Genomic DNA, 14,750 nt, shown 5'->3' with positions numbered 1-14,750 from the left:
ACGAGCTAATGCAAATGTACATAGTTTTTTTTACGTTTTACAACACTGATTTCATTAATCCCATAATCCATCCACTGTACAATTTTCGTTTGAACATTTGTCAACACAGAATCCTAAATCATGAATGTAAATCCAAGGCAAACAAGGTAAATCAAGTTTAAATTTCCATGAATTAAATGCAGTTATATTTATGAAGAAACTGTTAAAAACGGGGAACGAAGAGACGTCAACAATGATGTTTCATTTGCAATCTTATAAAAATATTTCTCCGATGAGTTGGATAACCTCCTATCCACTTCGATATTTGTACATGTAAATTTTGATCAGTAAAAATATAGAAAAATCCGCTATTATATAAAGTAAAGTAATTGGAACTGATTTTTTCTTCTAAATTCTAAAGTGCCCTTTCTGCAGTGACGTCATTTAGAACTGTTCTTCAGTCCTGACTGATTTGGTCAGTTCTGCTGACAGTTCTACAGTTAGAACTGATTTGGTCAGTTCTACCTAGAACAGTTTTAGACAGTTCTACCCTAGAACTGATCCTGACAGTTCTACCTAGAACTGATTTAGTCAGTTCTACCTAGAACTGATCCTGACAGTTCTACCTAGAACAGTTCTAGGGTAGAACTGTTCTAGCTAGAACTGTTCTAGGACAGGTTAGAACAGTTCTATGACAGATTATTCTGACAGTTCTAATGAGAGGTTAGAACTGATCTCCACTGTATATGCATTAATTACAATGCGCTGCAAGAAATTAAATGCAACTTTCTTCCATACATTAAAAGTTTTCATATTGTCATTATAATGCGTTACCATCATGTCTGCCAGATCGACCCCGCCCATGTTTTATTGTAGAATTCAAGTATTTGTGGTTTATTGTCATTATTTTGGGTAGCCTTTTCGTACGACGATAAAATACGAACGGATTTCCTTCTAGCCCTTTCACGATAAACACACATGAGAATAGGTCCCTGTCTTGCGTATTTAAATTCGCGTTCCGTTAATGTGGCATGTTTGATCATGTTTGGCATGTTGTTTCTGTTCTGTCGAATTGTCCCGGTGAAATTAGTATCAAGTTGAAAAAGCTGTTTAGCTAGCGCGATGGAAGTGAAAAAGCTGTCGCACACGACATGATATTTTTAACGTAGTAACCCAGCTCTTTCTAACAAGTTATTTACAACGTAGGAACCCTGGGTTAGTCCTGGTGGTGTTGGGTCATCTGTCTTTCCTCTATAAATTATGGCATGGATGATGTATCCTGTTACTGCCTCAACAAGCATCCAAACTTTTACCCCGAACTTTGAACTTTTTGTTGGTATATATTGAAGCATGCATGTTCTGCCCCGCGTCCCTATCAAACTTTCATCAATACTTAAATTTTGTTCCGGTTTGTAATGAAATTGCGACTGTCTATTAAATAAATCAATAAGGCACTGAAATTTTGCTGTTGGACTGTAATTTGGGTCGTTTCTGCCGGGTATGTTATTATTGTTAGTAAGATGAAAAAATTTGAAAACAAGTTGAAATCTGTTTCGACTAAACATTTTCCTAAACCATGATGTGTCTTGACTAGGCAATTTACAATTCCAATATTCAGCTATTGTCGCTTTTCTAACCAAACCCATATTAAGAATGACAGCAAAGAATCCTTTTATTTCAGTTAATGTAGTTTCTCCAACTTTAGGCCAAGCATGTAACCTTGAGAAGCGTCTAATCCTTTCGCGACTGGCTATAAAATCTCTAGCATACCTACAAGAATATCGAAAATGTCATTCCCTTTGAAAAAAAAACATTTTCAAAGGTATAGAAAAAAAAAAAGTCTGATATTCGATAATTGTATTTTTTTGGGGACTTTTGATATAACTTGCTTTGCATTATGAACTCTTGCTTCGCGTTGAAAACCTTACGATTATCAGTATTGTTCCTTGTATGCAGTGACGTTTGTTCTCTATAGAAAAAAGTTATGGGACAATTAAACCACATCTTTCAATTCTTATTTAATATATTTTCTTTTATGTAGAGTTACAATTTGACATCGTTATATAAGTGTTGTATCAAGTTTCAGTTTCTGACAGTCGTGTATATACGATTGATACATTGTTATAAATGCACAAATCAACACTCTCCAAGCTGTTTCTGCTCTTTTGAAGGGTTGCTGTCTCTTTGATATATTCCCAATTCCCGATCCAAATTTAAGTCCTTTTTATGTAAAATGTGCTAACTAACAAGAATAGAGATACCGTAAATTGGAATTGTTATTTTGTTTATTCCATATGTTATTTTGTCTAAAATTTTATATTTGATATATATTTATAAATATCGTTACGACTATAGCTTTTGAATAAATACCTATTAGTTTCCTGGACAATGTGCTGTAAGAAGTTTAATGTCATCAGTAAGTAGAAATATGCTATAGGTTTCGAATTTCGGTTTGGCATATTCTGTGGTCCAACAGTTTCCTGAAAGTCTGGCTGGCGACGCTCTTCTTCGGGTGGAAATGTCCGAAACCAGGGTTGAAGCACCTGCTCGTCATTTCTATCATTTTCTTCACCTCCTTCTTCCCCTTCTTCTCCTTCCTCACTATCATATTCAGCTTCTAGATCACTTTGGTCAGATTCGGAAAAAGATTCATCTGAATCGTCCATGTTTTCGCTGAAGATTTTTTTATGATGACGTCATTGATTTCAATGACGTTGACGTTCCAACACCATAATTCCCGCAAAATTTAGATTTAATTTGTTAGTTTTGATAAAAAAAAAAAAAAAGAAGAAGAAAAACCAATATTGCACGTACAGTTAGTGCTATTAGTATGTTTGAGGGGGATAAGATCTTTATCGGGACTCCGGGGTTGAGTGTTTTTAAGCTCTGGATTTCTGGATTGACCCTTTCTAGTACGGGACTTTATTTATTCGAATTTCGGGACCTCGGGATTTCGCTTTTTTAAGGCCGGGATTTCGGGATTGCGTGTTTTTAAGCCCAGGATTTCGGGATTTCGTGTTTTTAAGCCCGGAATTTTGGGATTAGGACCCCTCCTATCCAACCTCATGTATCATACAAGTAAAGGAGAAACATTTTTTTTCTTTTATTACAAGATTTACGGACAATCATGCTGAAGCGGTATAATTGACATTAAAAAGTTATCGTAAAGTAACGGAACTCTAGTACTCGCTGTTAATTATTTGTATAATTGATATGTACATCATGTATATCACCGGATTTATATTCTCTATCAGTTGTTTATAATGCCTTTTCAATTGTGATGAAAAAAATCACTAATTGCACTTCAGCAATGTATGGAAAAGCTGTCGGTCAATTCATATTTTTTTGATACGGGAAGACAATACAATTCATTATAAAAGTTAATATATGTCTTAGAAATATGTTCAAATTAAAGGATTGTCTCTAAAAAAACAAGTCTATGTATGATTAGGTACGCGTCTTTTATTAGAAAAAAACAGCTACTTAAGCTAAACAAAACTATGTTCTTAAGTTTTATTTAATTACGAATTTTATTTCTTTTTAGAAGAAATAATGTATTTATGCATATAAAATACTATAAAAATTATGCTTATTTATATATATATATATAAATCAATTATTCAGTAAATTTTCATTTGACCCTCGGTTTTTACCTAACGCTTTCTTGCAGTAAGCCTACACTATGACGTTAGAGTACAGTAACGTCATAATGCACAACCAGTCTGGATGAAAAAACAAGCCTTGGCACTGAACGTATATTTCTAAGATTTCGGAATGGCATTGAAAGGGTTAAGTTGTGTATCCAATAGGTGTGTGTGTGTTGGTGTGTGTGTGTGTGTGTTAAATGTCAATTTGGTGGTTCAGTGGGTCATCTAAATGAAATCCATGTAGATTGAAATATAGATTCTTTGTCCAAGCTTCTCTTAATAGAATCTGACAACGCTTCGCTCTACTTTATGCTATAAGGAACATTTCGAGATCCTCTTGTTTTGACCGTATGATATACACCTTTAAAAATGTGGAGGCTGAAATTTCATTTGCTGAAGAACAGAAATGTGAACGGAGTGTTGTCAGATCCTTGATTAAATAAAACACGTAAATGTATATATCGCAATTTCTTTTAATAATTAGCACTGATTGTAAACATAGTTATATAAAAATTCCTGAGAACAAACAAATTATAACAACAAATGGTATTTGGCATAATGGTATGATAAACAAAATAGAAACAATTAACTGTCAACAATAATTACATTTCCCTGACAAAACATTGGTAGATATACAAGTGAATGTCATAATGCTTAGTATTAGATGCAAAATTAAGACAATAAAAATAAAAGGAACATGAATACTCTTGCACTGCATATTATGCTGCTGTCACTATATTTATACGCATGTATAAATGTATATATTAACAAATTGTAAAAAGGGCCGACCACTTGATACTCTTTTAGGAGGAGGCTGCATGAGATTTTTTTTCTCGAATGGAATATCCATTTTTTTTATGTTGCTAGGACATCTCATTTATTAAGTTGACACGGCATAACTGTGTGCAAATTGTTTTCACCCTTTTCCAAAATTTCTGATTCGTATTTTGTTCAGTTCTAAATAAGCCAGGATATATCTTTCAAAAATGAAAGTAACCAACATTCAAAGAAAATCAAATGGTCGTCCCCTTATTTGACAGACTAACATTGTCAACTTGCTAAACATAGTTGTATGACATGTTATTATGTAAAAATACTTATTAAACTGTATTGTAGAAGTTTCATGTATAATCATATACAATTCATGAAAAAACATTATCCGAGCCAATATCAACATCGTCAATCTTGGTCCCGTGTTTCTGTTGTTCGTACATGACTGTCAAGTGTTCTATTCAAATCGAGCGGTGGTATGGATAGGGCGAACACTAAACTTTTATATGAAAAAATACATAACTTTTGGTATTAATGCATAATAATTTTACTATTTCGAAAGAATTCGTGCCCATTCTTTTCCACATACCGTTGATCTGCCCATGTCGAGCTACATAGGACATCTGCCAATGCAAAACTAACAACAGAAACACGTTTGAGCGTTCACGCACATAAGAAGATCAAACGTTTTCCCAATTTCCTTGTGCTCATTTGTAATGCAAGAAAACGAGAATATTCGAATAAACAAATATGATGGAAGTTTATAATAAAAATGTGCAATCATCTTCAGTGAAATTTTTACGTTTTCGAACAAAAAATGTGAAATAAAATATGTTTAATCAAAACAAAAATGTAAAACTTTAAAATGCTTTAAAAGTTAACTATCTGGTTGAAACTTTTTATGTTTGTTCATAGGCCTATGTTGATACCAGTTTTCTCAGAAAAATAGGTATGCATGTATATTCCATGTTAAATTAATAACAGTAAAGTGTCGATGGACATTCTAAACTAAACCTTCAATTTACGTATCTATGGTGATGTACAATCGTCAATTATTAATAAAAATATAAAACATTCAAATTAAAACATGTCCAGTTTGTCGTTTACACTATAAGGAATAACATAGAAATGATAACAATATCGTATAAAATGTTTTCAAATATCTTCACAATACAAATCGAACTTTTTCTCGTCCAATTCTCGACATTACAATAATCAAAAGACATAAACTTTATTCAAGCAACATATGTTTATCATAAATCACAAAGAACAAAGACAGACAATAGATCAGTTGTGTTAATGTCAATATGCATAGGAACGATTAAGTATTGGTAATGCACGTAAAAATTCACCCTCACGAAATTCAACTTTTACCCAAAAGCATGGAATTTTATAACCTTCGTAACCTATGACATCATCAAACTGACAACTATGACAATCTGTGCCGCGACGAATATGTGGCTTTTTAATGGTGTGTAAAATTGTTCTGATCATAATATCTTCATTTCGGAATCGTGGCTGAGGACCTGTCAGTGAATAAATCGGATCATACGGATTATTTGGTCCGTAAAAATATCGATCAAAAGTAGCTTTTAATTGTCGCATTAGATTTGTTCGAAATCGGCGAACTGGTGTGACGTATTGACTTGATATTTCATTGTAATCACAGTATCCACGCATGAAATCATATGCATATCCTACAACCTCATTAAAACATCGCGCATGTGCAGTTGTTGGTTCAACTTTTAGTCCTACGTAAGAAATATCATTCATTGGTTGTTGGTTCATCATAGGTTGTGATGGCACTTCGTGTTCATTAGCGTACTTTCTTTTCCTTTGAAAGTTTCTATCGTATTCTGCACTTTCATATGTTCTTCCATACTCTTTACTGCTAGATCTTTTATTTCTTGTACGATAGTTAGAATCTCTATTCGTTTCCTCATTGCGTTTGTAATAATTGCGTTCGGAGTCATATTTTGAATTTCTCTTACTTTCGGTAGTTCTTTTATCAGTATCGTTTCGGTCTCGCATCTGTTTCGGACCGGTGCCATCAGTACGATTTGCAATTTCATTTTGTTTTGCTATAGTAACTTTTGATTTGATTTTTCTTTTGTTTTGTTCAATTCGTCCACGTTTGCTGTCTTTAGATTCGCTTGCTGGTTCTAAATCTATCTTTCTCTTACAGTTATTTGATTTTTTCGGACTTTCTTCGTCGGTAAGATCTATCACTACGCTATCTTTTTTCTTAACTTCTATATTTCCATCCGTATCAGTCTTGCTTTGTCTAACATCGTTCTTTTCTTTTTCCTCGTTTTTAATGGTGACAGAAATGTTATCACTAGCATCAGTAACTATATTTCGTTTTGCTGGACTCATTTTTGGTCTAATTCTTTGTCGATTTTTTGTTGAACGTATAATTTTCACTTTTTTCGATAAGATACAAGTTTTTGTCAAAAGTTTGATTTTCCTTTTGTTTTCATGGAGAGATTGTTTCGGAATGTGTTCAGCTAGGAGGTCTACTACGTCATTATCTTCCTTTTTATTATTTGCTGGATCTTTTTCATCATTTTTTCCTTGTTTAACCACGATTCCAGATTTTGATGAGGTCAGCGAAGTATTTGCTGTTATGCATACTTGTTTCTGAATGTCACTACTACATGACATATTGTCGGTAGATGTTTCTGATGCTACAGAAGTCGGTGTTGCATTTTTAAGATCATTCACTGATATTGAGCTGAGAGTTACATCAGTTACATTTTCATTTAAAATGGTGGATGCCGGTTTATTTGAAGAAGTTACGACAATAAAAGGTTCCGTTAAATATTTTTCACTTTTCAAACTACACTGTGTCTTTTGTCCTTCATTGTTAGTTATTTCAGAAGCATGTGTCTGTAAATCGACGGAAGACAAGCTAGTTAACGTTGTGTTTTTCTTCACATCTTCATCGTTTGTTTCAGTATACACACGTTTGGGTACGTCATTGTTAGAAGTTGATGTTTGATCAGACGTCAGTGCATCGTTCTCAGTGGGTTTGTTACAAATATTACGGAAGGTAGCAGATACCTTACGTGTTCCAGTTATTACATCCTTTTTGTATTTTTGAATGCACACGGAAGTTGATGTATTATTTTTGTCTAAAATTGTTATTTCAAAAGTCTTTTGAACGGTCGTCGTCGCACAATCAGTTTTATGTGCATCTTCATTGTAAGTCGCGTTACCAAGGGGTTTCGGTACATTCGTATAGGACGTTGTTGTACAAATATGTTTCTGTGTATTTTTGTCAGATATCACAATACCAGCCTGCTCTGTATTGTTGTCAATTTTTTTTATATCAACAGGGTTTGTATTCTTCATTATGATATTATCAAGAACTGTTTGTGCATTATCGGTAGGGGTTGTGGTATCAACTAACACCGGTATTGGATTCTCAGAATTTGCAATATTCACAACACTAACGTCAGAAAATTTGACAAGATGCTTCGGTACTTCTTTTTTCGGCGCTGTATCACTGTCTGGATTTGAAACAATATCATCAGATATCACTGTACAAATATCTTGTGCAACATCTACGGAAGTGGAGATACAAATAGACTTTGGTACATGAGGTTCTTCCGTTGGTGATAAATCTTGAATTTCTGCTTTTGGTGGTATATCTTGAATTTCTTCCTTTAGGGATAAATCTTGAATTTCTTCCTTTGGCAATAGCGTAGGTTTTATCATTGCCCACTTACTACTTGCATTCATTTGACGACTTGTATTTGGTTTGTTGACGGTATGTTGTAATCTAATTAATTGTTCATTGTTTTGTTCACTATTGGTAGGCGTTGGTAGCAATGTTTTCTTTTTAATTGGGTTTTCCAATGAAGATTCTTTTATATTATGAGTGTCAAATGTTGACCGTTTAGTCGATTTGCTGAAATGAGTCGTCGCTGTATCATTGTAAGGTATACTGACATTTTTAAGATTGGTTTGGTTGGGTAACGCGTCTTCATGCGTTTGAATGCTCGTTGAAACAGTTACCAAAGTCTGATTGATGCTTTTCATTGCCTTATTAACGGTTTCAAGAGTAATTTTACTATTTGTAATCAAATGTGTGTCAAGCGGTTGATTGTTGCTTTGCTGCAAAGAACTATTATCAGACATAGTAGATAGCCGTGTGTCGTGGTCTCCGAAAAATTCATTAGTATCAGATCTATCTGAAGCAAGTCCATGTGATTCGCTCATATCAAACATCATGTCTTCCTCTTCTGTGAGATTAGTTGATGCTAGGTCTGATTCGTGTCCAATACCATCCAAGGAGATGAAATTTTCGTTTGAAGCTAAATTTGTTATTGAATCTTTTGAAATCTCCTCGCCTTCCTTTGGAGGGGCAATCGAAACAAGTACGCTTTCCCCTGATGGATGATTTTCTTCTACAGAAACGTTTGTTTTAATACTTTTTCCATAATTTGTTTGCAAATAATTTTCTGAACATTTCCATTCTTTTGATTCATCAGTCGATTTCTGACAAACTGCTTCAATAGAATCACTTTCCTGCTGGTTTATATCTTCATTATTGTTTATTGGTATTAAAGAAGATGGATTTTCATTTCTTTCATTTTGTTTTTGACTGCTTTGCATTTCCTCATTACCTAAGATTTTCTTTTCATCTCTTTCAGTAGACATGCGGATCCGTGTTTCTGATTCATAAGGTTTATAAATTGCATCTTTATCAAATGTACCACTTCCAATCCTTCCAACAAGTCTTGTTGCATCATCAGCTCGTAAACAATCTCTTTTAGCATATCTACTATTTCCGTTGCATCTTTGCATTTTTACTTCATCGTACCTTCGACAATCATACTTTTCGTCGCATCTTCGACCATTGTATCTTACATCATGCTTTCGACTTCTTTCACTTATAACTTTATCATCCCTGTTGTGATCACGTGAATTTGTAAGTCTATGATTAGAATCTACTTTTCTTTCTCCGTTCCGCTCATCCTTGTTTAAATTCTTATATATACTTGACTTGTCAGAGCTTTTAGATCGTGCTATCTCATTGGTCTTGTTTTCATGAGTAGGTGCGTTTCTCTTGCATTCATCTATCAAAGTTGATATTTTCATTTTATTTTGGACGTCTGAAATAATTGATTTACTCTTTATGCTAACTGCTTTGTCAACATCATTTTTCGACAAAGTTTTATCTTTGCACTTATCTAACACGATTGCATCTAATCTTATAGTCTCCGGTTCGGTTTTTGTTGTTTCTGAGTATGACGTTTTCACTTTTTGAAATTCATTCGCAAGCTTGAAAATATCAACTGCAACAGCCTGCATTTTACATTCTATTTCTTTTGACTTAATGTTGTGTTTATACTTCAAATGAGCATCTGCATCGGGTTTGAAGAGTTCACGTTGTGTTTTAATGTCGTGTTTACTAACAGTATCTTCTAAAGTCACGTTTGATTTGGTACTCGAATCTTTCTCTACACTTATCTGTCTACTAGGCAAATTCTTCGTATCATTTTTTGTAGAATTGTGTCTAGTTTTTGGCGGCTTACTTTTTTCAGAATGTTTTATCTTTTCGCTGGAATAATCTTTCTGTGTTAATCTTGTGCTTCCGGAATTAGTATCTAAATTCGTCTTTGATGAGTCAAAGCTCAATGTCTTGATTGATTTTAAATCATCACTTTTACGTTTTTCATGAACTACTTTTTTCGATAATGTTGTACATTCTTTTGTCCTTATTCTGTCATTTGAACCGCTCCGTCTAGTGTCGTCTGATTCTTTCTTTTCTGTTATTTTCAAATTATTTGAAATTCTCTTTGAATCTTTTGGTGCTGTAAATGTAGAGTTGTATAGTTTTAATTACTCCGTGAACATGAATATGACCTGTTAACTAAAGATGGTAAGTAATTCATGGCAAATAAATTAGACGTTCTGAACTTTACCATTCATTAATGAATCTTCACAAATAATCCTTATATATCAGTATATTATAATGAACAAAATTGGGGTCGTCATTTAACTTTAAAAAATCTGCAGTGTTGATAAATTATGACACCAAGTTCAATAATGTAACGTTTTTTTACCATTTAAGAGGGAAAATCGTAGATCGTTATTTATCTGAAAAAAATTGGAATTGGACATTTACCTATTATGGTCCAAAATCCAAAATAATATGGTTAGAAAAAGCATATTAAAGAACCCAAGATCTATTCGTTTAATGAACTCAAACAAAATTTTAACTTATGCCCTTTAGACCTCATTGTGGACAGATTTGATGAAGGAGCCCAAACTTGAAAAGTGCTTTTTGGGATCTTAATTCCTAAACCCCAAAATCAATCCCAACTTTTTTTGGCGGTCATAAACCTTGTGTTTAAATTTCATAGATTTCTATTTACTTAAACTAAAGTTATATTGCGGAAAAAAATGTCTTCAGACGAGTCTTCTTACGAGTCTTCAGACGACGAAGTGATACCAATATACGACTGCAAAATTTGCAGTCGTATAAAATCAAATCTGTCACTCCAATCATAGTTGTACGAGTTGATTATTACCACATGTTTGTTTTCTTGATAAAAAGGGAAATATTGCATAAACAAATTAAATGAGTTATAAAGAAATTTTCGAAAACTCCTGACTATAATGATTTGAACGCAAACAATCATTCATGGACTAGCTTACTTATCAATTACGCAATTTCTGTTCAAAGGGAAATAACTCAAAATAAAAATAAGACAAAATGACATATGAATTACTTTTTAAAATTTTGTTCATAGGGAAATAAATAACTAAACAAAATCTTATAAAAATGATCAGGGGGTTTTAGTTTGTTACCCCGATTTGTTTTTTTTTGTCCATGGATTTACGAGTTTTGAACAGCGGTATAGTACTGTTGCCTTTTTTGCTACTGGAAGGTCTGCAACTTAACAACAATAACAGCTTAAATCGTGAAAATTAAACTGGACCTTTTATTTGTGTATAAATCAAACAGTTTAATACTATATCTGTTCACAAACTATCATATCATATGAAAATCGGTTAAACCATTTCGAAGCATGTGTCACTATCCGTAATCGATACACTATAAACAATATGTGAATCTATCGTATCTTAATAAATACAAGGACATACATATCTCTTACTTTAATTAATAGTCGTAATATCTAAAGAACATCTACTTTAATGCAATAGCATTTTATCATAATCATCAATATAGTAGTGTCTATGTATTCAGCGATTGGAATACAAGTGACATGACCAGCGGCGGATTCAAAGGGGAAAAGGGGGTCTAAAAGGATTCAGAAGTTAAGGAGGGAGCACATCCTATCTCATTTGGTCGAGAAAATAATTCAATTGCATGGCAAAAAATCTTCAAACCAAAATCGTCAGGCACCGTGAAATATTAACAATTACGTAATCATGCACCCATTTTGTATAACTATGGATCCAACCCTGGTAGCATAGTTTTTTTTAACAAATTATACAAATGAGAATATGGACGGTCACTTTTATTCATGTCGTTTAAATCATACAAATTAATATTCAATTCTTAAATTACTACTTAACTATACAGATTACAACTCTACTATTAGTCCTAAAAGGCGAGTCGTGGTAAAAACAACTTACATTACACATTGTATAGATCTAGCGGACTGAATATCTTAGAAGAATCATTAATAATTCAACATATATATAACTACATTAAACATGTATAAAAATCTTAATCATACATATAAAATCATGGAATTCAAAATAAGTGGTCTTTTTTCTATATGCTGTGTGCATGTGACATTCGTGTATGCAATTATTGCAATGGTGTTGCTATAAACATGATAAAGGTTTACTGTTGTGGCTTTATGAAAATGATGTGGAATGTTTTGATTTATTGTTTTCGTGACATTTTATTCTAACTAGTTTTGATATTACAGTTTTGATGTTAGAATGTCGGGTTTTTAAACGAAATGTTTGTAAACGTGTAATTGTGTGAAGTGATATTGTTTGACCTAAATTAGTGGAAAATAAAGGCTTTTTTCCCCTGGAGAAGAATCCCAATTTGAAAACAAATGGCTTAAAATTATTCCCAAAAAAACATTTTTTTTCCCCAAACAGTGCAGTCTCAATAGTTATTGTGCATGAATACTAACTGAACCAGATGCTCCGCAGGGTGCAGCTTTATACGACCACAGAGGTTGAACCCAGGACGGTTGGGGAAAGTATGGACACAACATTCAAGCTGGATTCAGCTCTAAATTTAGATTGTGATTAAATAGTTGACACAGCATAGGTTTCTGACACAGAATGAATGTGGTCTAATGAACTTTTTGCCTTTGAGCAATTCACTATGCTGTTGAATATTAATCCTCTCAAAAAATGTTTGAAGAAATTTTCTTTTTATTTAAGAAATCTGAAATGAGAAAAATTGACCCCCCCCCCCAAAAAAAAAAATGTTTTCACATCCCCCTTTTCCTTATTCCAAAACTAATCTCAATTCAAATTTCTAATGGAGTTTGCAACAATTACTGCTCATTTAAAAACATCATAAAATATTAAAATGTAAAAAAAGTGCTTGTTATCACTGAATGGTAAAGATTGTTTTAATTTATCAGTTGGTAGTAAAAGTGAAAATACATTGTTTAGTGTATAAAACAATGATTTAAGTTGATTCAACTTCTATTCTGGTCAAAGAAAGATAACTCAAATTTTCAATGAATATTGAAAATATCTTGCTACTGCACAAATATCTATTCTGGACAAAGAAAAATAACTCCAATTGAAAATTGATTGCTATTGCACAATATTGTGCAATTAGATAGTTATTGCTATTGCGCAATACTGTGCAATTGAAAACACTTGCTATTGCACAATACTGTGGAATTGAAGATTTTTTGCTATTGAACAATACTGTGCAATTGAAAATTTCTTGCTATTGCACAATACTGTTCAGTTGAAGATTTCTTGCTATTGCTGAATACTGTGCAATTGAAAATTTCTTGCTATTGCACAATACTTTATATAATAATTTTGAATCCTGATTTGGACCAACTTGAAAACTTGGCCCATAATCAAAAATCTAAGTACATGTTTAGATTCAGCATATCAAATAAGCCCACGAATTATAATTTTTGTTAAAATCAAATTTAATTTCATTGTGGACCCTTTGGACCTTAATGTAGACAAATTTGAAAACGGGACCAAAAATTAAGAATCTACTAACACAGTTAGATTTGGCATATCAAAGAACCCCAATTATTCAATTTTTGATGAAATCAAACTAAGTTAATTTTGCACCCCGATTTGGGCCAACTTGAAAACTGGGTCAATAATCAAAAATCTAAGAACATTTTTTAGATTCAGCATATCAAAGAACCCCAAGAATTCAATTTTTGTTAAAATCAAACTAAGTTTAATTTTGGACCCTTTGGACCTTAATGTAGACCAATTTGAAAACGGGACCAAAAATTAAGAATCTACATACACAGTTAGATTCGGCATATCAAAGAACTCCAATTATTCAATTTTTGATGAAATCAAACAAAGTTTAGTTTTGGACCCTTTGGGCCCTTTATTCCCAAACTTCCAAAATCAATCCCAACCTTCCTTTAATGGTCATAAACCTTGTGTTTAAATTTCATAGATTTCTATTTACTTATACTAAATTTATGGTGCGAAAACCAAGACAAGTGCTTATTTGGGCCACTTGTTGGCCCCTAATTCCTAAACTGTTGGGATCTCAACTTCCAAACTCAATCCCAACCTTCCTTTTGTGTTCATAAACCTTGTGTCTATTGATTTCTATTCACTTCTACTAAAGTTATTGTGCAAAAACCAAGAATAATGCTTATTTGGGCCCTTTTTGGCCCCTAATTCCTAAACAATTAGAACAAAAACAGCATTCTTGCTTACAATGACTATATATGTGCACATTTGAGGGTCTTTTATTCACTGACAAAATGGGGTCTTATTTTAAAGCATGCAGGGTTTGACTCTTGAAAATGGGTCTGTAAATTGAAGTTTCAGTCAAATTCATGGTTTATTTTAAATTTTCCAATTTGATGAAAATGACGCATATTTTCCTAATAAAAATGGTAGAGGTAGTTTTGAAAAAAAAGCCAACAAATGTGTCGTCTTGTTTTGTTTTTCTTCACTTAACGTATGTTATAGATGTGTGTACTTGGCACTGAACCATGGCTGGATCAAGAAGCGTGACATGTTTCTGTTGTAAAACTGCATGTTTCATGTGATGTGTGGATTTTATTCTAGTATAGACAACTTTCGAAGTATTTTTCTATTTTCAAATGCTTTGTGTGTGTGTAAGTTTGTTATGTTAGCAGTTTTAGACAAATTTTCTTCGTTATTACAATGCCA

The 14,750-nt window shown here is 33.0% G+C and overlaps 2 protein-coding genes across 7 annotated transcripts in view; both read right to left on the bottom strand.

The window, feature by feature from the left end:
- Positions 1-1,139: 1,139 nt before the first annotated feature.
- Positions 1,140-2,645, bottom strand: LOC134724799 (piggyBac transposable element-derived protein 4-like). Its single transcript, XM_063588096.1, has 2 exons — positions 2,350-2,645; positions 1,140-1,749 (listed from the first exon to the last, which is right to left on the bottom strand). The coding sequence occupies exons 1-2, from the start codon at positions 2,643-2,645 to the stop codon at positions 1,140-1,142; spliced, it is 906 nt and encodes a 301-aa protein (XP_063444166.1).
- Positions 2,646-4,079: 1,434 nt separating this feature from the next.
- Positions 4,080-14,750, bottom strand: part of LOC134726756 (uncharacterized) — a 32,924-nt gene continuing 22,253 nt past the window's right edge. For all 6 annotated transcript variants that reach the window (XM_063591205.1, XM_063591171.1, XM_063591197.1 and 3 more), the window contains exon 3: positions 4,080-10,219. In XM_063591205.1, the coding sequence (XP_063447275.1) occupies positions 5,700-10,219 (4,520 nt within the window). In that variant the 3' untranslated portion in view covers positions 4,080-5,699. The remainder of the gene's footprint in view (positions 10,220-14,750) is intronic.

This window comes from Mytilus trossulus, chromosome 1 (genome assembly GCF_036588685.1).
Source record: "Mytilus trossulus isolate FHL-02 chromosome 1, PNRI_Mtr1.1.1.hap1, whole genome shotgun sequence".
NCBI lineage: Eukaryota > Metazoa > Mollusca > Bivalvia > Mytilida > Mytilidae > Mytilus > Mytilus trossulus.
This window is presented reverse-complemented; position numbering and strand designations above follow the sequence as displayed.